The sequence below is a fragment of the Danio rerio genome, chromosome 20 (genome assembly GCF_049306965.1).
Source record: "Danio rerio strain Tuebingen ecotype United States chromosome 20, GRCz12tu, whole genome shotgun sequence".
NCBI lineage: Eukaryota > Metazoa > Chordata > Actinopteri > Cypriniformes > Danionidae > Danio > Danio rerio.
The window spans coordinates 1374442-1400230 of record NC_133195.1 but is presented as its reverse complement, the minus strand read 5'-3'; the positions used below and the strand labels follow the sequence as shown (position 1 = coordinate 1400230).

At 42.4% G+C, this 25789-nt stretch overlaps 1 protein-coding gene across 3 annotated transcripts; it reads right to left on the bottom strand.

Moving 5' to 3' along the window:
- Positions 1–1163: 1163 nt before the first annotated feature.
- Positions 1164–25356, bottom strand: tab2 (TGF-beta activated kinase 1 (MAP3K7) binding protein 2). Of its 3 annotated transcripts, none has more exons than XM_017352472.4 (8): positions 25081–25356; positions 15968–16134; positions 12832–14365; positions 9730–9890; positions 7344–7437; positions 4769–4867; positions 4485–4601; positions 1164–2807 (listed from the first exon to the last, which is right to left on the bottom strand). In XM_017352472.4, the coding sequence occupies exons 2-8, from the start codon at positions 16067–16069 to the stop codon at positions 2662–2664; spliced, it is 2253 nt and encodes a 750-aa protein (XP_017207961.2). In that variant the 5' UTR covers positions 16070–16134; positions 25081–25356; the 3' UTR covers positions 1164–2661.
- Between the last annotated feature and the right edge of the window lie 433 nt (positions 25357–25789).

Below are 25789 nucleotides of genomic sequence, written 5' to 3'. Positions count from 1 at the left end.
CGGCTTGAGGTCCTTCCAAGAGTTCACACTTAGCTGACAATCAATAAAGCATATTTGGCATGCTGTCCCGGGAGAGAGCCCTGAGCTCGTAATATCCTCGAGCCCGGGGCTCCCTCCCGTTAGAAGGGCGAGAGGGGAGTTCGAGGTCAGGTAGGTCTCGAGAACTCCCCTGCTTATCACCGTGAGAAGTGTAAACTAAGGTTGTATTGGGTGATAATTTGTTTTAGTCGATTGGCTATGGTGTATGTTTTTGGACGGTGGGAGGAAACCAGGGAACCCAGGGGGAAACACACGCGAACACGGGGAGAACATGTAAACTCCGCACAGAAACACCAGCCAGCCCTATATGTTGGACCGGCGGTGTTCTTGCTGTGAGGCAACAGTGCTAGCCACTGGGCTACCGTGTCGCCCGATCAGAAAAAAGGGGGAGGATGTAGGGGTGGAAAGGGGGGAGCTTCAAGACGAAGATAACTGGAGTTAAAAACTCAGGTTATTTATAATGCTTCTGTAATCATCTAATAGGGCTGATTACGGAGCTAACAAGGAGCCAGCCGTGTTGATTATAAGCACGTGATCCTCTCGAAATTAGTTTATGAATAAACCGCACTTGCCGACCCTTCCCCTTTCTCTGCTCCCAATACTTTCCTGTTTCCAGAAACTTGTAAATAACGCATGAAAGAATAAAGTTATGTTAAAACCAAGCACACCAGTGATTTTCTTGTGAAATTCCCAATAAGTTGACGTGTCACATGACCCTCTTCCTATCGACAAAACAAAAGTTGGATCCAAGATGGCCGACTTCAAAATGGCCACCACTCATTTACCCAGTTTGCACATATACTAATGTGCCACAAACAGGACGTTAATATCACCAACCATTCCCATTTTATTAAGGTGCATCCAAATAAATGGCCCACCCTGTAGAAACCTCCAGGCAGGTGTGTTGAAGTTGGAGCTAAGATCAGCAGGACACCCCTGTCCTAAATGAATCTGAATTTGGAATATTTAAAAAAAAAAATCCAGCAAAGGAAACATTCATGTTTTGTGTTTTAATTATTATTTATACTATAATCATCCTTAATTTTACAAATAACTTATGAGAGTTTTCCCAGCTAAGATTACCAAAACAAAAAGACCGAATCTCCAAAAGACGTCTCTCCTGGTTTTCTTTTCAAAACAGATTTAATGGTTTCTTTGGGTTGCTGCAGAGTTAGTGAAACCAGCACAGAAAGATGAAAACAGAAAAGCAGACCGAGTAAACCTCCAGCCTTCAGAAACCAGCATGTGGAGAAGGTGTATTTGTTTGTTTTATAAATAACAGCCTCATTCAACTGGTCAATGCACACGTTATGCATTCGCACTCCTGTGAGGATGAACGACAGAACATCGCTTTTCTGCAATAGAGCTTTCGCTCGATAAACTTTTAAACTTACAAAACACTTCCGAGGATCCGTTTCAATCCGTGAGCAAGCGAAGGCACTGTGCATGTACCACATATATCCGTGACAAAGGCACATGGAGAAAGGTTTCGTCGGCTCTTCCTGTGTTTTGTGGCAATTTATAAAACCTGAGCCACAAAGGCTAGCGAGCACTGAGTGTGTTTTCATCCAAGTCTTTTCTCTTAAGCCCACATGACTGCAAATACTCTGAAGAAGCTTCATCAATGCATAGCAAGGAAAGATGTTTGGCACAAGGGTATAAACTCTCCTAATAGTAAACCTACATTCCAGTTGTCACAAAGGAAAGCATTTGATATCGAGGGCTTTGATGGGTTTCCTGCAAAGTCCTTTGACCGCTCTGAGGTCAAGTACCTTATTAATAAAATCTAGATCTGTTTTGCTGCATGTGCAGCTCGTACGCTGATACGGTGCAGAGCATTTCGCCGCTTGCACTTGCACATCCCTTTAAAGTTCTCAAGAAAGCTGACGATGGGAATCCATACTGACTTGACAGAAACGAAAAACAGAGAAATAAATGACGTCTATAACGCTATACTTACAGGACATACATGTGAAATCTCCAGAGATAAAATGGCCATGGAGGAGCTCACTCTAAAACTATGTACAGTAAAATCTGTGTTGCCTTTTGAAACTGTACATCTAACGCATGCACTTTTTTCTGTCCTTTTTTTTTTTTTTTAGCAAACAAAATAACTGAGTTTAGCAGATTCCGCCTATCATCCTTTGGGAACAAAGTCAGAAAAACAGTCACCATCCGTTCCCATGAATAAGGCACACTGGCATCCGTACGCGCGCGCACACACATGTAAACCGTGTGTGTGTGTGTGTGTGTGGACGTAATAAACATGTTAATATCAGCCTCTTTACAGGTTAACTTTCCCTTGATCTTACACACACACACACACACACACACACACACACACACACACACACACACATTCTATACAGAGACATAAGAGCTGTAAACATCATCCAGTCTACACACACACACACACACACACACACACACACACACACACACACACACACACACACACACACACACACACACACACACACACACACACACACACACAATGACACTGTGAGAAGGGAAAGACGAAGCTTTGGACAGAAAGCCTCCAGCAGATGTGTCCTGGCGGAGGCCAAACGGTGGCAGTCTCCACGTTTACACGTGCTGTGTGTCGTGTGTGTGTGTGGCTCAGAAATTGCGTGGGAATTCACACTCTTCACATCGGTTGAGGGCGGGGTGGTTGAGGAAGGTGCAGGCGGTGCAGCTCCACTGAACGCCATCGTCCTCCTCGGGCTCTGACAGCACACGCACACCCGCATCCGTCCGGCTCACCTCTGACAGAAAACACGGCACACATGATTCAGGATATGGTGGTAAACAACGTGCACTGACTCAACATCGGCTGATCTTCCTGTACAATTTACAAAACCTGAGCCAAAACGGACATACGTTGATATCATGGACACTTCAAAACACAATGAACTATTAATTAACAGTGCAGATTACTAATATTCAGATTGCAGATTTACAGCAATTATATATCCTATTATATACAGCTGAAAGCAGAAGTTTACATACACTCTGTAAAGGAACATGACTACTTTTTAAAAAAATGTCTGATGGTAAATGATACTAAGCGTTTACTATTTTAGGTCTGTTAGGATTACCTAAATGATTTACATCTGCTAAATGCCAAAATAATGAGAGAATTGTTTAATCATTTCTAGACAGTCAAAAGTTTACACACATTTCCTTGGTATATTTTTAGCTTTGCTTTTAAACTTTGGTCAAGTGTTTTGGGTCTCCTTCCACAAGCTTCTCACAATAGTTTGCAGTAATTTTGGCCCATTCCTCCTGACAGAATTGCTGTAACTGAGTCAGATTTGTAGGCTGTCTTGCTCACACAAGATTTTTCAACTCTGCCCACACATTCTCTATAGGATTGAGATCAGGGCTTTGTGATGGCCACTCCAAAACATTCACTCTAATGTACTTAAAGCATATTTGAACTAATTTGGCTGTATGCTTAGGGTCATGGTCTGTCTGGAAGATCCATTTGTGGCCAAGTATTAATGTCCTGGCTGATGCATTGAGATGTTGCTTCAGTATTTCTCCATAATGTTCTTTCTTCATGATGCCATCTATGCTGTGAAGTGGACCAGTCCCTCCTGCAGCAAAACAGCCCCACAACATGATGCTGCCGCCCCCATACTGCACAGCTGGGATGGTGTTCTAGGCTTGTTGATTTCCCCTTTGTCCTCCAAATGTAACGCTGCTCATTATGCCCAAACAGTTCAATCTTAGCTCCATCAGAGCACAGGACATGTCTCCAAACATCAGTCTATTCCCAGTGTGATTCAGCTAATTGTAATCTGGCTTTGTTGTTGATTCTGGCTTGTTGATTTTCCCATGTTGTCACACAAGGAAGCAGTGTGTTTGAGCTTTTCCTTCAATACTATTCTACAGCTGTGCCTCACATTAACTCAAATGTTGTCAATTAGCCAATCAGAAACCTCCAAAACCTCGACATCATCATCTGAGCTTTTCCAGAGGCAGAATAATCTGATTGTGTGTAAACTTGACTTCCAACAAGAGTTATAACAACCTCAATGACAGTTACAATGACAGTCCATATGTCCATACTTATGCTGGGTTCACACCAAACAGGAAATTAAGGCCTAATTCCAATTCTATTTTTGTACCCCTTCCCCTTGGCCCTTACAACTTAGGGGGTTAGGGGGAAGGGCTTTAAAATGTATCCTTAAGAATTGGTGCTAACTGGGCAAAGGAGGCAGGTGTAGCAAAAGTCTAGGTGTGAAAGCATCCTAAGACTTTTTCCAAAAGATTAAATATTAATGCAAACACTGTGAGAATGTCCTTGCTCCATTGAAACATTTTGAAAAAGAATAAATATTTCTCAGAAGGGTTAATAATCGTGCCCTCAGCTACAGTTAGGAAGCAGAGTTAGAAGTGAGAAGGATGGCGGAGCAGAAAGCCAGAAAAGGACCCACCCGTGGGCACAGCGGCGGCAGGAGGAGGTACAGGAGGCAGAGACGGGTCTCTCTTTAACTTTGAGCTCACATTTATTCTGCGGCCTCTCCTGTCTAGAGAACCTGTGTGATCTGCAGCTGAAGAGCACCAGGACACACGGATGGAAAACAGAGCAGGACAGAGAAACAAACGGAGCATGAGAAGGTGGAGAAATGACAGAAAACATTACTGCAGAAGCAGAGATGTCAGGACTATGCTACAGGCGTAAAAGAGAGCCAGGGTAAAGTGTTTCTCCGGATCTTACCTGCTTTTGTAGGACCTTTAGGGGGTTTTGGAGGTACAGGACCCAAAAAACCAAGGTTGTCGTAAAAATTGTGAATCGCAATGGGATTAAAGTCTGGTCCTAAAGGTGTGGAGAACAAACCGTCAACAATTACTGAAAAACTACACACTGCTAAAACACATCAAACAGGCAAGGAAGAAAAGTTTCAGGGTTTCTGCAGCTTTCACCAAGTTACATTCAAGACATTTTTAAGCCCATTATGAATTAAATTTTAGACTTATACAGGGCTAAATGCTCAATTTTTTTTTTTTCGAACATACCAGTTAATAAAGATTTTCACTTACCCTATCAAAAATTAATAAAAAATGTAATGCATTTAATAATGCAATAATAATATTTTTTGTTTATATAATTTTTTTGCAATTTTCAAATACACCTATTCACAAACTCTATAATCTATAACAAGAATAGAACAAAACAGCTGTAAATTACTTCAGTCTACAATAAAAATAATTTAATAATAAAAATTTAGGTCAATATCCTCAGCAGTGAATAAAGAGAGAACTTTAAAGCAAATGCCACTGTAAGGAAATAATTAAAAGGTTAAAAGATTTATTGAGATTGTATGGGAGTTAATGGCCAGATCGGGTAGTTATACATAAAGAACGGAAAATTAAGACCTGTTAAAAAAAATTAAGACCTACAGCACAACATTTTAGTAGATTTAAGACTTTTTAAGACCCTGCAGGTACCCTGAGTTAAAGGACAAACTGCTGCAGTCTTTAAAAATGTCCAGTAGGTGGCACACATGTGAATGAGCTCAGACTGTAAATATTTTTCATGCAGCTGCAGCACAGGCCACACACTTCACCAGGCAAACCAACATACTCAAGAAAACCGAGCAAACTATTTTAGGACTATTTGATGATTTAAAAGAAATGGAATAAAGTGTACTGCAAAAACAACTGCACAATCCTGTTTTCTAAAACTCCTCTTACATGTTGATAAATGCAGACAGCACTACATGAGCGAACAGCGCCATCTAGAGGCTGAGTGTGGTGTTTGACTGTAGTCTTCATTTTTGACAGTACAACATATTTCTAAAATTAATTACTGCTGAGGTAAAGTAGTGGCATGACTTCATCATTCCTTAATTAAATATATATATATACAGTTGAAGTCAGTATTATTAGCCCCCTTTTTATTTTTCCCTAGTTTCTGATTTACAGAGAGCAGATTTCTTCAACACATTTCTCATCATAACAGTGTTAATAACTCATCTCTAATAACTGATTTATTTTCTCTTTGTCATGATGACAGTAAATAATATTATACTCGATATTCTTAAAGATGCTAGTATTCAGCTTAAAGTGACATCTAAAGGCTTAACTAGGGTAATTAGGGTAACTAGGCAGGTTAGGGTAATTAGGCAAGTTATTGTATAACGATGGTTTGCTCTGTAGGTTATCGAAAAAATATATAGCTTAAAGGGGCTAATAATATTGACCTTAAAATGGTGTTTAAAAAATTAAAAACTGCTTTTATTCTAGCCGAAATAAAACAAATAAGACTTTCTCAAGAAGAAAAAATATTATCAGAAATACTGTGAACATTTCCGTGCTCTGTTTATTATTGTTATTAAATTAAATTATTATTATTATAATAATTATTATTAAATTATTTGGATATATTTAAAATAGTAATAATATTTTAACTGTAACTGAATATTAATGATGGATGAAACCTTATTAGATTCTTTTCCAAAATCGTCCCCCCAATGTTGTTCACAAAACATAACATACACTCACTTTGTTGTATAAAAGTTTTGATGGTTTTTTAATTTGAACGATTGAGCCTTTTCTCTACTAATGCCCACCTTTGCACTGTTTGTTGTTTATTTTTAACGTGCTGAGAGCCGTTCTGAAACCAGGTTTGATGGCTTCAGCCACACACACAGTACATTTCTTAAATAATTTCAAGGTAAAGTGTAGCTGCAAGCAGCAATAATGGGGCCAAGCAGACCACAGGCTGAAAGAGCAAAGCAGTCCGGAGGCAGAATGAACGAAGGCACAAAATCAATGCCAAAAGTCTTGAATTAAAAAGCTTGTTGAATAGCACAAACTGAAAAAAATAATGCACCAAATTAACAAGTGCTTGCATTTTAATGACTTGAATTGCAGGGTTTGTATTTTTAGGTCCTGAAATTTAACACAGCTGTTTATTTAAGCTGTCAATAATTCAGCTAACAATATTTCAAACACGTTTTCAGACTTCTAAATTCAATAATTCATATTCAAATTCCAGATTTCACTTACAAAATATTGAATACTTTTTAAAAATATGATTTATAATATATAAAAGGCAATTTCAGTTCATTTTATTTCAGTTTCCATAAATTCAGTGGCTCAAATTCGACTGTTAAAAGTCGACATCACATCCGGGAACTGCAGGAAATGCAGTAGACTGCAGATTGAAGATCGCCTATATAGGCTGCCATTCAAATTGCAGAGGAAGACGAAGAGGAGGAGGTGGAGAAGAAGAAGAATAAGTGCCTTCGCAGCTTTGCTGCTTGGCCCCCAATCAGCATGGTACTCACCTCGTGTCTGAAGAAGGTCAATCTCTTTGGTTAAACAGTCAATATCAATCTGTAGAAGCCTGTTTTTACACCTCAACTGCTGCATCTCCTCAATCTGAAAATAAACAAACATTTGGTGCAATGACTCAAATATGCAACAAGATCATAATTTGTCTGCCTGTTGCTTGTTACTCATCAAGTCCAGCATGAAGTCACACTGATCCACATAAAGAAGGTACAGATCAATTCATGCAAGGACAAACAGATTCAAATAGTTTTATTCCAAGCGCAATAACCATTCCTAATGCAGACTCAAGGCAATTCTGATGCACTGGTCACATAATTAGATTATATCTTCACAATGTTGATTTACCACAGCAAAAAACACTTTCAAAACTGTCTCAGTAACAGAGATGAGGGTAAAAGAGTTGACATTTTCCATCATTCTGTGCTTTAGCTCCTCAAACTAGACTCCACTTCATTAAAAACACATAATTAACCCACTATTGCCTCAACGCCTTCCAGAATTACCAGCCACAGGAAGTGACATGGCTTTTCAGATTGTTCTGCCTTTTGATAACCGATCTAACAGAGTTAACCAGAACACAGAGGCAGACACTAAATGTGTTTTTAATACTGAAATCACAAATACTAAAGAAAACAGACATGTCATGCAAATGTTTAACTTGGTAAACACATGAAAAAGATGATAAATGAAGCGTTCATTATGTACTATTATTCAGAAGGCAGAGACGGTCAAAAATAGGTCTAGAGCAGGGGTGTCAAACTCAATTCCTGGAGGGCCGAAGCCCTGCACAGTTTAGTTCCAACCCTGCTCCAACACACTTACCTGTAGGTTTCAAACAAGCCTGAAGGACTTAATTAGATTGATCAGGTGTGTTTAATTAGGGTTGGAACTAAACTGTGCAGAGCTGCGGCCCTCCAGGAACTGAGTTTGACACCTGTGGGCTAGAGGGAGTAGTAAAATTTGTATTAATGAAATCTATTTCATAAAAGTTTTCATTTTCAAAAAATAAAAGTAGGTTTATCACCCATATATATACATATAAACAGTTGAAACCAGAAGTTTACAAACACTAAGTATGGGAACATAACCATTTTTTTAAATGTCTGATGGCAAATAATACTAAATGTTTACTATTTTAGGTGTGTTAGGATTACCTAAATGATTTACATTTGCTAAATGCCAGAATAATGAGAGAATTCTTTATTAATTTCTAGACAGTCAAAAGTTTACACACATTTTCTTGGTGTTTTTTAGCTTTGCTTTTAAACTCTATAACTTTGGTCAAGTGTTTTGGGTCTCCTTCCACAAGCTTCTCTCAATAGTTTGCAGGAATTTTGGCCCATTCCTCCTGACAGAATTGCTGTAACTGAGTCAGATTTGTTGGCTGTCTTGCTCGCACAAGCTTTTTCAACTCTGCCCACACATTCTCTATAGGATTGATATCAGGGCTTTGTGATGGCCACTCCAAAACATTCACTCTGTAGTCCTTAAAGCACATTTGAACTAATTTGGCAGTATGCTTAGGGTCATGGTCTGTTTGGAAGACCCATTTGTGGTCAAGTTGTAATGTCCTGGCTGATGTGTTGAGATGTTGCTTCAGTATTTCTCCATAATGTTCTGTCTTCATGATGCCATCTATGCTGTGAAGTGGACCAGTCCCTCCTGCAGCAAAACAGCCCCACAACATGATGCTGACGCCCCCATACTGCACAGTTGGGATGGTGTTCTAGGCTTGTTGATTTCCCCTTTGTCCTCCAAATGTAACACTGCTCATTATGGCCAAATAGTTCAATCTTAGCTCCATCAGAGCACAGGACATGTCTCCAAACATCAGTCTATTCCCAGTGTCATTCAGCTAATGGTAATCTGGCTTTGTGTTGATTCTGGCTTGTTGATTTTCCCATGTTGTCACACAAGGAAGCAGTGTGTTTGAGCTTTTCCTTCAATACTATTCTACAGTTGTGCCTCACATTAACTCAAACGTTGTCAATTAGCCAATCAGAAACGTCCAAAACCCTGACATCATCATCTGAGCTTTTCCAGAGGCAGAATAATCTGATTGTGTGTAAACTTGACTTCCAACAAGAGTTATAACAATTTCTCAAACAATATCTCTCTCGTTATTCTGCTATTAAGCAGTACAGAAACACATCTGATCATCCTGACTTACCTTAAAGAGTAAGAGTTTAGTCACATTAACACCTGACTTCTTTTAAATGGTTATGAGCCTTTTTATACAGTGTATAAACTTCTGCTTTCAACTGTATATATAACATATAACCAGTTTAGCAAAGCACCATTTATTTGTGCCAAATCCAGTATCTGAACCCTTCAGAAAGTGATAAGTGTTGGGAGTGCAGAAAAGGTGCAGAAACTCACAGATGGGATCTGACAGAAAGCATTGGAACGCTGCAGTCGTCTCCTGGTCAGATCACTCTCCATCTCATTCACCTCTTCTTTTAGCTGCTCCAGCTTTCTCTTCTTCAGCTCTAACTCATGCCACAATCGCTCCATTCGGGCTCTCTGATGCACTAGCAAAGCTGGACAAATACACAAGACAAGTGCAGTGTTTATGTACACTTGGCTCACACACAGTACAAACATGCTAATGCAGCTTCCACAATGTGAGGTTTTGAAATCGTATACATGAACGGTCGGATAAGGACTGGACTGTGGAAAACAGGATGTAAATGATGGTAGATAAATATCTATATATGATCATCTGCTGAGTAAGCTTTTAAAACTGAAGCTTTGAATGATCCTTGGTGGTTTAGTTTAGTTCTGTCTAGGGCTGGACGATATGGCAAAAATTGATATGATATATTTGTTAATTTTGGTCAATACGATGTAATTTCGATATCGATATGAACAATATTAAAAACGCAGAGAAAAAACTGGCAAGAACGCACGCGATGGATGTCTACAAATGTCTGCAAACTGAATTTGCAAAGTCTTTAATACCTCCAGGCTCTTATAACTTTTTTGTTAATTAAAAAAAAAGTACAAAAAAAAAATTAATGTTCACTTTTTATTTGCATTTAGCCTTTACAAACAGAACGTTAAACGTCCTTGAACGTCCTTTAAGGGTTCTATCTGTCTATTTATATTTGTGTATGTAATTACCTAATTCAATTAAAAGGTTTAACATAAAATAGTTCTTATGTCAGCGCAATAGCCAAGTGGTTAACGTGCCGACATATGGAGCAGTAGCACGTCAGGGCGTCCCGAGTTCGAATCCCGGCTCGAGGACATTTCCCAACCCTACCCCCCTCTCTTTCTCCCACTTCGCTTACTGTCCTATCTAATACTGTCCTATCTAATAAAGGCAAAAAGGCCAAAAATAAATCTAAAAAAAATAAATAGTTCTTATATATTTTATATAGTCTATTTATATAGACAAATATTTTATATAACACACAGGGCTCAACAATAAAGACTGCCCAGTGGCCCAGTGGCCCAGGACCAGCGTGAAAGACGCTCGTGACAGTAGACAGGACAGTATCGGCCAGTAAAGATGAGCTCGTTATTTTTTTGTCACCTGGTAACAACTAGTACAGCGAAAAGATGGCAACATCAATCAAACTATGAGGCTAAAAGAAAACGTGTTTCAAAAGTCTTGGAAGCAGACAATTACATGCGTACAAAATTCAGTCACCAAAAAAAAACTGTGACTGAAAACTACATTTGATCAATGTGTTACATCTGTTCTTTGGTTTTTGCCGACTGTTTGTAAATTCAAGACTGCATTTCCTAACGAAAAACTATGTACACTAGATTTCTAATTAATAATGGTCTCTACAAAGCCGAGGACTTCCTATATTAAAAGTTTTAAAATCGCTATTACCTGTCAATTTGAGCGTCAACCTCTGATGAATGCGGGGAACTTAGCTAATGCGCGCAGCACCGTCACTTACAGAGGGAGCGAGTGTCCGAAAGTACGAGTGCTTGTGACACCTAGAGCGCGCAGAGAGAGGCCTCTGTCATACCTCCGCAGTCTGCCACTAGCTATGTTTCCATCCACCTATTTTATTTTGCATTGTGCAAATGCGCATAAAAAAAACAGTTAATGGAAACCCCATGATGCGCATAAATTTTGAAAATGCGCATAAACTTATGCGCATAACTGGGTTGGACAAACTTTTCATCCGATAAGAAAAGATGCGCATAAACTGCGATGGAAACACTTTTACCGCACAAACTCCAGCATGCGCATTAAATAGGGTCATGTGATTTTGTTAAAAGAGATCATGTGATGCTTAAAATGTGTGTGAATGGATAAACGTCAGGCTGAGCACATTATAAAACATCTGAAATGTTGTTTCGGCCATTATAAAACGCCTTACCGTTTCAGTATTAGTGTTATTATATTATTAATGACCTCCAGAATCAAGAGCGCCTGTGCTCCGCGTCTGACACCTTCAAACGCCACTGCGTGCTCACTGCTTGTCAGGATTGTCTTCTGAGGCGCATTCATTTAGAAAAGATTGATGCAGCTTCTCTACTGCAGCAAATGCAGTTTTTACTGTTGATATTTGGCGCCAGCTAATCAGGAAGTGACGATTTTGTTCGCTTTGTTGGATGGAAACGATGCTTCATTCGCACAACTTTTATGCGATAATCCAGTTTTGCGCATAAAGTTTATTCGCATTTTTGGATGGAAACATAGCTACTGATGGCTCTGTGGCAATTTGACACAAACAAACATGTCCAAATTTAGAGGGGCCAGAGGAGGGGCCAAGCTTGCTGACAGGGGCACTGGTGGAAGATCGCTCTTTTAATGGAATTTAATGCCGCACGTAAAATGACAAAAAGAACAACCTCCGCATTTCACAATGCAGGTGTCCGTGGTCCTTTTAAAGTAATTAACAATCACTATTTACATGGTAGTCTATACTCTAAATGAGAGTATTGTCTAAATAACATTAAAATCGAAGCATTGGTGTCCATGTGTACTCTTTGAAAGTGCCAGATGATGTCAGAGACATCTGCCTTTGCGCCCTCAAATGTGTCATTAAGCTTGACGTGTCCACCCCTACACACAAGTTTTGTAAAGCGTCTGCTTCACGTAGCCGTGTCAGAATCCTTGCTAGTAAAATACGCTTTAGAACTCTTCGTTTAAGCAAACTTGATGAACGTGATCATGTGATTTGATCTGAAGAGAGTCGCTCTCGCTCACCGAATGCGCTGTACTGTGTGCGTTCCCTAAGCAACACGAACAAACGCCTGACATCGGCTGTCCGTATTCCTCAAATTGTTTATGATTAAATGTTTAGAGATGGTGTGACATAGAGTACCTATATGAGCCTTTGTTGCACCCATTGATGTTTCTTCCGTCCTTGTCGCAGCACCAGTGGCACCGAAATTAGGCACCAAAATTCATATGCTAATTTGATCCGGTACATACCGATTACAAAGGTATCGGTGCTATAATGGCACCGGGTTTCAGTACACAACCCTAACTGAAGCTGCAGAAAGTCGTACCTTGTGTGTATGCAGCGTCGTCAGCACCCATGCTGAGTCTGCGGGGCTCCACGGCTTTGTCCCGCATCGGGTCCGGCTGGCTTATCTCCGGCTCTGCATAGTGGTGATCGGCAGGAAGGCTAAGCATGTTGTTCGGCTCAAACGTTGGCGACACCACTCCAGGAGACACTGATGGGGGTTTATTGGGGGACACAGTGATTTTAAAGGTGTATTTGGTGTTGGGCTGCGTTACAACCACCCGAGGCGATGTGGCCGTGCCTCCAGCTCCAACGGAGGGACGGGATTTGGGCGGGTGGTGGTGGATATACGCAGGACCCATGCTCATCTGGCTTCCCAAAGCCCGCAGGCCAGCGGGACCCTGCAGCGCGGGATTAGCAGAGATGTAGACTGTAGGCGGGTTCCTGCCCCCTCCGTCATCCGCAGAGGTGTTTGCAGAAAAGTAGATCTTCGGCTGCGAGCGAGGGGTGTTGGGGACAAGGGCGCAGTCCTCCGACGGGGCGGTAGCAGCAGTGGGTGGAGACGGAGAGATGTAGACGGTGGGCTGGCTGCGGCTGAGGCCTGCGCCGCCGATGGAGATGGGTGTGGAAGACCCGGAACTTGAAGCCAGAGAGGTGCAGGAGGAGGGGCAAGAAGAAGAGGTGGAGCTGCAGGCGGAGCGTGGGGCGGAGCTGGAGCGCAGGAGCGAGGATGAACCTGAACCCCTCTGGGGAGACTCCAGCTTTATCTCTATCTGGTTCTTGCGGGGGCCAGTGGAGATGTTCTGGATGTTATACTGGCTGAAGGAGGAGCCGGACGAGGGCAGAGGCGATGAGGAGACGGCCTGGGAGGCCACCGCGGAGGGTATGGAGGGTGCCTGTGTGTTGGTGGGTGAGCTGATAGGCATGTAGACATGAGAGGTTTGGTGCTGGCTCCAGGAGCTCTGTGGTGCTGCGGGATGGGTGATCTGGTAGATCTGCTGCGCGGGCTGGGATGTGGGGCTGTACTGCGCTCGGCATTGCACCTGACGGGTCGAGCCTGGCTGTGTCACGTAGGGCCGAATATAGATGGAGTTGGGACTGTTCAGACCCGACTGAGGCCCTCCGTGAATGTGCAGGGAGGTAGGAGTATTTCGGCCGGTGTTGGGCGCCAGCGTTACCGTGATGGGGTTGAAGCGTGGGGCTTGAGGTGGCGCGTGACCTTTGCCCCCAACCTGGTACAGGCCCAGGTGCTGAGGAGGCTGCGGCTTGCGGGTGGACTCCATGCTAAGGCTGGCGGGCGTGTGTGTAGGCACAGAGGGCGTTTCAGGCTGGTAGAACTCCGACAGGGCGGACGGCACATTTAGGGGCCCGTCGCTCACACTGGGGGCGAGAGTCCGGCTGCCGTTCATCCCGACTGCATCTCGCTGCACTGCACCATGGGTATTCTGGGAGACGCCAAGGTTGAGCTGGGTCATGTGATTGCGGAGATCTGTCAAACTCTGGCTGCCTTCACTGTACAGGAAACGAGGGCTCACCTTGGTCAGATACTCGCAGCACGCAGCCAAATCACTCTTGTTCTGAGGAAAGAAGAGAGAGAGAGATCTTTCAGAGTGAGCTTCTTAAGTTAAATTTAATACCTTTTATTATCTTTTTTAATACCTTAAATACAGTTAATACCAGCACCACTTAAGCCCCGTGCATGTCTTTTTCTCCGTTTCTTTTTTAATATAAATTTATATAACATTAATGCACATCAGTAACTCGCCAGTAACTTATTTAATGCATGTTCATGTAAGAAAACATTGTAAATAATTGGAAATCTGGCGAACGCAATCGTCAAACCCTTCGGAACAACTGTGGTCGGAACCAAAGTTCACAGGTCTGTGTTCTCTCCTCTCAAGCGGTGGACATCTTCATTCTGATTGCTTGCCGCCGAACCGATTCATAGCTCATTACCATAAAGTTGACTTGATTTCAACTTTCCTCGACGCCCACATCGGCGAATATGCGCTCGCCGCTACTCCTCGCCGCTTATCGCCGCCGGCTCTCATTGAAAATGAATGATTTCCGGCTACTTTGACCCTCTTGCCGCTTTCGGTGTGAACATACGGTAATATGACTTGGTATTTTAGAACGAAAATGATCCACATCCTGTTTTACCTAGCATTTCTAAACAGCCCTCTGTCCGCTGAAAACGCAGATCACGTGACCCCACACACACAACCCCACCCACTGCGTGCTGCACACTGTCATGCGCTCCTCTGAGCTCCAGAGACAGAGAGCAGTGCACGTCGGACAGTTTATAGTCGTCTCACTATAGTAGTTAAACGTGATATTCAGACATCCCAAGTCTCCTGGAAGTTCCGGGAGTCTCTATGCATTTGCGGGACTCGTAATGCCTTCAAACGAGTGATAATCTCATCTCAAATCGCACGTTTCCCTCCCGGTCCTCAAATAAGTCACGCACCCTTCTCACCCCCGGATCCCTCGTCGCTCTTCAGAGCACGTCACGCGCACTCTATCAAACACCACCCCCCCCCCTACCCCATACCCCCCTGGTTTTCACATGATGACGATGCCATCGTCCATCGCGATGTTTCACATTAGACATCGTACGATGCCAAATTGGTCGACATCACCCAACCCTAGGGGACACCCTTTTTTTGTCCAGGATGCCCTCTCCCTTTATTTAGTTGTATTTAACAAAGACCATGCACATATTATACACACAGACATCATCTTTTTAAAAAGCACACAGTATATAAACATAGTTGACCTTCAGTATAAACTGTATACAGTCCACCCTGTACACAACACCTTAATGTTCTGATTTTGAATTGGATTTACTTCTGAACAGCTTACAGTAAGATTATTTATTAAATACATTTACAAATACGAAAACGAAGGAGGTTTTTGCTACAATTTTAGTAAGTTTAACCTAGTTTTTTATGTACACAATACAGTTTGCGATTTTTGTTTGAAGTTTCTCGTTTTTATTTTAAATCAGTTAACGACAATCACTTTAGTTTTCGTTTTTCCGTTCGTTTTTGTTAACTATAATAACCTTGCTTTGCAATCAAAAAACGGTCATTATAATAAAAGTCAATAAGGCAAAAACAGCCACCAACATCACGAAAGAGGCCCTCATCCAGCCAGTGTTTGTGCAGAGCAGCTCTCACCTGTAGGACACACTCACACACCACGTCCTCTGGTACTTCTGGAAACTTTTGCCGCAGGTGGTGCAGAACCTGGTTGTCAATCTGCTGGTTTCCCTGTGCCATTCGTCAAATGCCAAAACCGAACGGACTTGACCACAGCACATGCGCTCACACTATCATAGCATCTTCTGGAAAAAAGAAGAACGAGAAGGAAAAAACAGTAATGTCAATGAAACACTTTAGAAAAACAGGGTTTCTGCTGATGGGCTTATGCGGGGCCCTGAGGTATCGACAACTGATGAAAGCGGTCACTGCTGCTCAAAACCCCAACAGGCTGATGGGTAGGCTTGCTAATACTCAGACTATGGTCCTAGACCACAAATTGGAAAATATCAAGGTGAAACTAGCAGCTTTGCAACAACATTTAGCCAGATCTGGAGACGAGTGACGGACATTAAATATCTGTGAAATTTGCAGATATTAACCCAAAGTTGAAGTACTTTTCTACTCTTTCGGCTCCCCTGTGTTTTCAAGAAAAACAACTTCTCCCGGATAGCAAGATATGGAGACACTCTGAAATTCCTGCTCCCTGTCAAGGACACCTGTTGGACTCACACACACACGCATACACAGCTACAGAGAGACAGTCATCCACTGGAGGAGGAAGGCGAGTCTGTGACCAGCGCCCCCTGGCTGCAGGAGTTTAAAGGGCACATAGGTTACCCCTTTTTTCATATTTAATATAAGTCTTTTGTGTCCCCAGAAAGCGTCTGTAAAGTTTCAGCTCAAAACTCACATTAGAGTATTTATGATAGCTGTCTGAAGTGTCTGTATTATAGCTGGGAAAGGGTTGTTGCTGTTTTTTTGCACTGGGCCCAATGACTGTAAAAAATATGGACGACGCGACAGCCCTTTTTCCCATTGAACGCCTTGAGGGCAAAACGCCTGCTTGACGGGCACAAACTGTCGCAAAAGACTGCTGAAATTGGAGCCTTGACATGCGCAGAAGGACTGTCTGATGGAGCCAGAGGAGGAGCCGCGAAAATGAGCGGAGTCGAGCTTCCAACCAAACGCTTTATGTAAAATCAACCACGCCCCCCGAACTTCTCAGCATGCGTTTGCTGTCATATCAACACAAATGGATGTAATAACGTTAACAAATATGAGGGTTTTATATATTCAATCGCGCCAGCTCCAGGCCGCAGCGCATAACTTACTCGCGGCGTCGCGGGCTGATTCCGGCTCGCATGCGGCAGCGCCTGCTCGCTCGGCCGCCGCATCTGGCTCGATTGACTCGGGCTGGAATCGGGTAGTGAGTCCAGGCATCCGGAGTAGGTCCAGCAGAGGTAACATTAGTCAGTCTGAGCTCTAAGAGATAAGTCTCCGGCAGGCGAGAATCTAGCCGGAACTGTGTTTTGCTATCTGGGTGGCTAGGCGTGTATCAGCAAACTAATAAAGCCCGAAAAAAGCCCTGAACTTAGCGAATAAACAGTGTTCCACCAGATCATGCATATCAGAAACTATAGTTTACTGCTGAACTCATTTTGTCATGGTAAAATAACACAGAAATCGAATAATAACATTTCAGTCTACTTCAGTCTCCTGCCGAAGCTCAGACGCCGCGCTTTGAGAAACTGTCAATCACAGCTGTCAATCACGATGACACGCCCAGCATTAAATTACTGCTAAAAACAAACTGTTTACAAAAATGAAGATCTGCACCTATTTCAGCACAATAACCAGTGCCTTAATCCACCAGAACTATCTTTCGGGACATTTTATTGCAAGTGTAATATTTTTTTTTATTTGGGCTCAAGTCTCCTTCATTAACACGGAGGAGGCGGGCTTTATGACTTGTACTGCAGCCAGCCCCCAGGGGGCGATCTAACGGCCGAGACCTTCACTCAAACGCAGGCTTGCGGCACACTTGACTGGGCCTTTAAGGCGAGTCATCCCCGCCCACCGATCCCACGTGCCAGACAGCATGCCTCAACATGCCCTCGGCTGTCTCAGGAAGCAGATCCTACGTAACGTTTGTGAGAAATTCTACAGTAAGAACTTTACCAATCAGTATTTGAAGCGTTTTTTTGTGGAGTTGCAACAATGAGTTCACGCACACACAGCGCAGACACACACACATCACATAGCACAGACACGTAGCAAGGCACACACGCACATACATAGCGTAGAGACGCAGGCAGACACACACACACATAGCACAGACAAGTAGCGCAGACACACACGCACACACATAGCGTAGAGACGCAGGCAGACACACACACACATAGCACAGACAAGTAGCGCAGACACACACGCACACACATAGCGTAGAGACGCAGGCAGACACACACACACATAGCACAGACAAGTAGCGCAGACACACACGCACATACATAGCGTAGAGACGCAGGCAGACACACACACACATAGCACAGACAAGTAGCGCAGACACACACGCACATACATAGCGTAGAGACGCAGGCAGACACACACACACATAGCACAGACAAGTAGCGCAGACACACACGCACATACATAGCGTAGAGACCCAGGCAGACACACACACATAGCACAGACAAGTAGCGCAGACACACACGCACATACATAGCGTAGAGACGCAGGCAGACACACACACACATAGCACAGACAAGTAGCGCAGACACACACGCACATACATAGCGTAGAGACGCAGGCAGACACACACACACATAGCACAGACAAGTAGCGCAGACACACACGCACACACATAGCGTAGAGACGCAGGCAGACACACACACACATAGCACAGACAAGTAGCGCAGACACACACGCACATACATAGCGTAGAGACGCAGGCAGACACACACACACATAGCACAGACAAGTAGCGCAGACACACACGCACACACATAGCGTAGAGACGCAGGCAGACACACACACACATAGCACAGACAAGTAGCGCAGACACACACGCACATACATAGCGTAGAGACGCAGGCAGACACACACACACATAGCACAGACAAGTAGCGCAGACACACACGCACATACATAGCGTAGAGACGCAGGCAGACACACACACACATAGCACAGACACGTAGCGCAGACACACACGCACATACACAGCGTAGAGACGCAGGCAGACACACACACACATAGCACAGACAAGTAGCGCAGACACACACGCACACACATAGCGTAGAGACGCAGGCAGACACACACACACATAGCACAGACACGTAGCGCAGACACACACGCACATACACAGCGTAGAGACGCAGGCAGACACACACACACATAGCACAGACAAGTAGCGCAGACACACACGCACACACATAGCGTAGAGACGCAGGCAGACACACACACACATAGCACAGACAAGTAGCGCAAACACACACACACATATAGGTAGAGACGCAGACACACACAGAGAGACACACGAGGCTGTGGTGATGAAGTGAATGGCTGTACTTCATTACACATGTGCACACGTTTTAAAACATGTTAAACTTGTCAAACTCACTCTTGATCACGTCTGATGATGATTGTTGATCCTAGCGAGCTGAACAGACCTTTTATTCCCGGTTGCTTTGCGCTCGTCCTGTCTTGTCGATATGAGTATATGCGTTACTATGGAGACATGTTAACGCGCGCAGCTGTCAATCAATTTTGGTGGGCGGGGAGATTGCACTCCTACGTAAAGTTGCGGTCGATCTGAAAACCGCTCCAATTAGTCCACCGTTTATATGTCGTTAAATTTGAAAAAAAAGGACTGAGTGTGTTTATATCAGCCCAATACGACAGTATATACACTATACTTACACACATGTCTGTCCAAACAAGTGAAGCATTTACTACTTTTAGGAGATCCATTTCTAAACAGCCAAACACAGATTTGAAGATTGATGTGGGGAGCGTGTCAAGACTGCAGGTTGACGTTTTCATAATTTGCACGACCTCTTCTAAGATTTTACCATTACTTGCCATGAAATCAGACATAATGCCTGATATCTTAAGTTGTGGTTGAGCTTAAGAATTAAGTACAGTTTAAAAGCTTAATAACTAGGCTAATTAAGCAAGTTAATGGACAACAGTTTCATTAATGCAAAACATAAAATCAACAGTTGCATTTAAACTTTTCTTTTAATAAATCAGGCGAATAAACCATGACAAAGCCGAAAAACCTAATAAAAGTCTCATCTGCCCTGACAGCATTTTTAAGTCATTACTGGTGCTGTTTCAACATGCAGTTAACGCTGCCTTCTGAAGCCTGGAGTAAAGGAGTGGTAAAAACACTGATTGCTTAATGCACTTCATCTCCATTTGTATGATTCTCAGGCAGATCACAGGCAAATGAAGACGATAGTCCTTGCCGTGCGCATTTAATAAAGCTCAAATCCAGCATTGACACAGCACAATTATAACTGCTTAATGTAATGAGATGTTGGGACTTGCGCTCATTTTGTATTGTACAAATGTAAAAAGATTTAAATGAAAGTTATTAGGTAACTAAATCAGGGGTGTCCAAACTCGGTCCTGGAGGGCCGGTGTCATGCAAAGTTTAGTTCTAACCCCAATTAGACACACCTGGGCTAGCTAATCAAGCTCTTACTAGAACTTTCTAGAAACATCCTTGCAGGGGTGTTAAGGCAAGTTGGAGCTAAAATCTACAGGACACCGGCCCTCCAGGACCGACTTTGGGCAAATCTAATAAATGTTGGAGACATACTTGCTACATAAACGACTGGATGACAAAATATATATATATTTAGATGGATATACAGTAACATTGGACATTCGTTTGGACAAAAAAATGTACAAAAGCAGTTTGACCACAGCTTAGATCCATGGTCTCAAAGTCTATTAATGGGAGGGCCTCAGCAGAGTGTAGCTCACACCAGCTCCAACTCACACTTGTTTAAATTTACTAGTAGGCTTGAACAGCTTGATTAGTTGCATCAGTTGTGTTTGCGTAAAAGAGTAAAACTGAGGAGACATGGGCCGGTATAAGATTCAGTATAAGAAGCACGGCATGCCTGGATGAAGGTGCAGAAGCTATTTGCTTTTCAAATGTTTGCTGAATCGTGCGCAGACCAGTCGCTTTTGATGGGGATTTGTTGCTTGAAACTGTTGTCCTAAAAGAATAAAATATAAAAATAAAATGTCTCTGACAGCATGTTAAAAATGGTAGACAGACAGACAGACAGACAGACAGACAGACAGACAGACAGACAGACAGACAGACAGACAGACAGACAGACAGACAGACAGACAGACAGACAGACAGACAGACAGACAGACAGACAGACAGACAGACAGACAGACAGACAGACAGACAGATAGATAGATAGATAGATAGATAGATAGATAGATAGATAGATAGATAGATAGATAGACAGACAGACAGACTGTTTGAGATCTATGGCCTAAATATTGGCAAAAGCAGTTTCTGAATAAATTTCAGTCATGAAAATAAATAAGTGGGCATCAATAGTTTTACACCGAATCTTGACATCTCCACTGAATCTCATCCCTGTAAAACAGATCACTGTATAATTACTTTCTCACTGGCATGGTAACACTTGCTCCAATGTTACAGCTCAAGATGCACTAGATGGCGCTATGGAGTCATCTGCATATTCAATAAGGTATATAGCATATATATTTGACTTTTTATGAATAAAAAAAAATGCAATGCAATCATCACCCACTAAGTGCACTACATCTGCACACTGCGCAGTAGAGGAGAGAAAGAGACGAACTGCAGGAGATGCTCTGAGTCTGCAGCATTTCAACATAAACATTTTCAAGACTACAGAAACTCGAAGCTCTTCAGGGCAACTCACGGGGGAAATTCATGATAAATTAAAGCATTTGTGATATATTGGTGAATTGTGCAGCAGAATCTACTTCAAATTACAGTAATACTAATAATATGTACGCTGAATAATAGTTTCTTTTTCCGCACCTTAACTTTAAGTGAATCTCTGTTTTTTTATATATATATTTCGATCTTTGCATTTAATGAAGCCACTAAAATGTTAAACTAATTTATTAACAAATAAGTAAATGCATTTAAAAAAGGACAAATATAACATTATTTTATAGGGCCATAAGATAGATTCTGGTCAATCAACTCTACATTTGTACTTGAAATATGAATAAATACTTCATTATAAAAGCAATTCTGCAGTGTGCATGAATAAATAAGGTATTTAAACATCGCTTCCACTTTGAAAGAGAAGATGAGAGCTAATGAAAACTGCTCCAGCTCCAGACTGGGTTAGGTTCATAGAGTAAGTGACCACAGTAACTGACCTGGGCATGAGTTACCTCGCTTGTATGAACAGGCTTGACTTACTCTGCTTTGCCAGGTTTGACATTTACATTTATTAGTTCTTTCAACTAGGTGGGTCTGGAAAGCTTGCGCAAGCCTCCATTGAAAATAACGAACTCGCCCGCGTAAAAGACGCAATATGTGAATGGCCCTTAGTTAAAACTCTAAAGGCTGATTTATACTTGTGAGTCAAACGCCGGCGTATGCTACGGCGCTGACGCATAGCCCTTGGCCGTGGCCGTCGGCGTCGCTGACGTGCACCTCTCAAAAAATGTAACTACACGTCGCAACGACGCGTAGCGTAAGCTCTGTGATTGGTCGGCTTGGAAGCGCTGACGAGTCTGGGTGGGACCGAGAGCCGCGTGAATGGTGCGAGCCTGATGGAGCGATTGTTTACAAGTGTGGAGTCCCTTGAAGGAGCTCCGGATGGAAAGTTTTGTTTTGTGTTTACCTCATGGTTAAAGTTGTTGCACGTCCGCCGGTTCTTGCTTCAAAATGAGCGAGTTTGAGTGACTTGTACATCCCGGAAGTGTTCAGGAAAACAAAACAGCAGCAAAGAAACTCGACACAGAGGAACATTTACACCTTACTGCCCACTAGCGTTTCGGAAGTGTTAATGCAGACCGACAGAGACAGCAGCAGAAGTATAAATGCACAGCCATGCGCGTTGCATGCGCCGTGGGTTACACCGGTCACTTGACGCAGAAGTATAAACCAGGCTTAAGCGATAGTTAATGTAGTGTGTGCATGGGTATTCGCCTCGGTGTGCAAGCTTGGAACTTTAAACTAGCGCACAGTGGGCATAACTTTAGGTTGCAGCAGATTTTTTTCCATGCAGAAGCCTTTACGATTAATTAACCGTGACGAATTATATCGCGGTTAATAGTGAAATCGGTTAATCGTTGCATGCCTAATCGTCACTTTAGAATTATAAGGTTTTATCTGACATTTTTTTTCAAAATGGAGTTATCGATTTATTCGTATTAAATGACAACTTATTGTTTACATTAAGACTTAAAAAAACAAAAACAAACATTGCACACACACTGTTTGCTATATGGATTGCAAAAACTTTGAAGCTCAATGTCTCAAAATCATTCAGAACGCAGGGGGAATCTTATAATTTCAAGGTGATGATATGTTTGAGAATAGCCTACTCATATTAACCTTTATTTTACATATACACAATCGTGATCTTGATTTTAAGCTAAACAAATCCTGATTCACATTTTAGCCAGAATCGTGCAGCCCTACAAGGTTTACATGGAATTGCTGCTGTGCATACTGCAGTCTTTCATGTACCACTTCTGAAATATGATATACCAAGAAGACAAATATGATTACCAAGAAGACAAATATGATTACCAAGAAGTTTAGACATAATGCAGGGTTCAACGCTAAGGATTTTTTCTACTGATCCATCCGGGCCAGTGGTTTAGATTTTTACTTGCTCTGCAAAATTTTTTACTGGCCCCACCAAAAAAAAAAAAAAAAAAAAAAAAAGAAGTTAATACTTTTTTTTGCCAAATATTTCAAAAAATGTCAAAAATAGTCTGTGAATCTAGCATTTCAAAAGTTAATAAATGGTTGAGCAAAATTCTTAGTGTTATGCAATAAAAACGTCAAACATCATCAGGGAAACGGTTTGAATTTCCGCTTAGTAAAAAAACTTGTGTGCCATTTGGGACGACACTACATACACATACTATCCTGTTGAGTAAGTGCATAATAGTGCATAGTGTGCCATTTGAGACGCAGCTTAGGTTATGGGGAAAAACAGCATGCTCAAAACATCACGGACGAACCGAAAAGCAATATAGTATCTACGACATCAAAGAGAAGATAGCATTTAAAGACTTAAAAGCACAAACTTAAAATGCACGCAATTGACAAAAAGTCGGAGGCAAATTAAACTTTAGTGACAAGGCAGCACTGGCCCAGGCCAGTAATGATGCTGTCTACTGTCCCAAGTTTACCCACCGGTCAGTCCTTATTGTTGAGCCCTGTAATGGAGCACTTATCATAATGGACATGTTTTAAAATCTCTTTCTTTGTATTAAAAACATCTAATCCAGGAATGAAGCATTGCATTTGTGTAATGTCACAGATTTAAGTGGCACTGGTAAAAGTGTATTATTCTGTCCTGAAAGCTGGACTTTTTATTCTAGACATAACAGAAATTGCTTTTATATTATTTTATTTTATCATATTGTTTCAATTAGAAACGAGTGAAAGATCTGCCTGACATAAACAGAGCAACTATACTTCTGACAGGCAGAGCTTTCATTTGTTTTGAAAGGCCTGATTACCTTAAGAGTTGTTTCCTTTAAGAAGCAGACGACAAAACTAATAGAAAATCCTACTCCTGTCATTGCCCTGACGATCGATCAATAGTTAATGCCTAGAAATCATGCAACCATGAAAGAAACTTCAGTTTTCTAACATGGCAGGCTGCAACTTAGGATCATTCTATCCTGAAACATTTGTTCAAAATCACACAGGAATAGGCTCAGTAACTTTACTAAGCACATAGACGGTGTAAAGCATAATTTAGACGTCAACAGACTAAAAAAATCTAAACAACGAGTTAGTGAATCAACCCGATCAGAGTAGACCGGATGCGGGGACGCAACAGGCTGGGGAAAGTTTTACAACTTTCTCATTGCGTTGTTAGCCTATAAGTGTGTGCACTAGCAATCAGAGCAGACATTACAGACGAGCAGAAAGCCAAACAATACGACTCAGTCAGCCGAGCTGTTCGGCGTCCTTCTCGATCTCGTAAACAGCCGAAAGGCCTAGAGTGAAGCGTTTTTCTCACCGTGTTGGGCGCCGCTCCCCGGGCCGCCTGCAACCCCCGAGACGCCGCGGCGGAACTGTGCTGGGCCGGGCCGCCAGCAGAACCAGGCCCGCTCGGGTACAGACCGCGGTGGGGGAGAAACACACGCCGCCCCGCTGCTTCTCAGACTCGGGAAATCTTCTGACAGCTCTTCTGCTTTTCCCCCCTCTGCTCCCCCTTATTTTCTCTCTTCCTTTTCACTTCCAACAGATAAGAATCAAAATAGTGTCACACAATATGGCGGCCGTGCAAGTAAGCGCCTATCGCGAGACTTTTCTCGGTCTTTTTTCCTCCTTCGCGCATCATCACACAGGGAAAGCTAACTTGCAAACCGCACTATGGAGAAGTCATACAGCTTCACGAACTCAGATTCGAGATTCTTCGTGACATTACAAATACTGATAACGAGTGCATTATACCGCGAGGAGGTTTAGAAAATATATATTAGAAAAATAAAATAAAGCACCCAGTCAAGAAAGCTAACATTGTGTTGTTGTTGTTGTTGTTGTTGTTGTTGCAAACACTGTTTTGGTTGTTGGAATGATAAAATGTCCATGAAGTTTTTTTTTTATTATGTCCTAAGGAAAAAAACTGCTTAAACCAGCCTAGGCTAGTTGGCTGGTTTTAGAGGGGTTTTGGCCACTTCCAGACTGGTCTTAGCTAGTCAGGCTGGGAGATGACCAGCTAAAAC

Bases quoted from the DNA above. Each gene is read 5' to 3' on its own strand.
- tab2 (XM_017352472.4), bottom strand. From the start codon at position 16,069: ATGGCACAGGGAAACCAGCAGATTGACAACCAGGTTCTGCACCACCTG. The intron at 9,891-12,831 runs GTACGACTTTCT...GTATTTGTCCAG, and splicing joins CGACGCTGCATACACACAAG to CTTTGCTAGTGCATCAGAGA. The intron at 4,602-4,768 runs GTAAGATCCGGA...GGTGCTCTTCAG, and splicing joins TAAAGGTCCTACAAAAGCAG to CTGCAGATCACACAGGTTCT.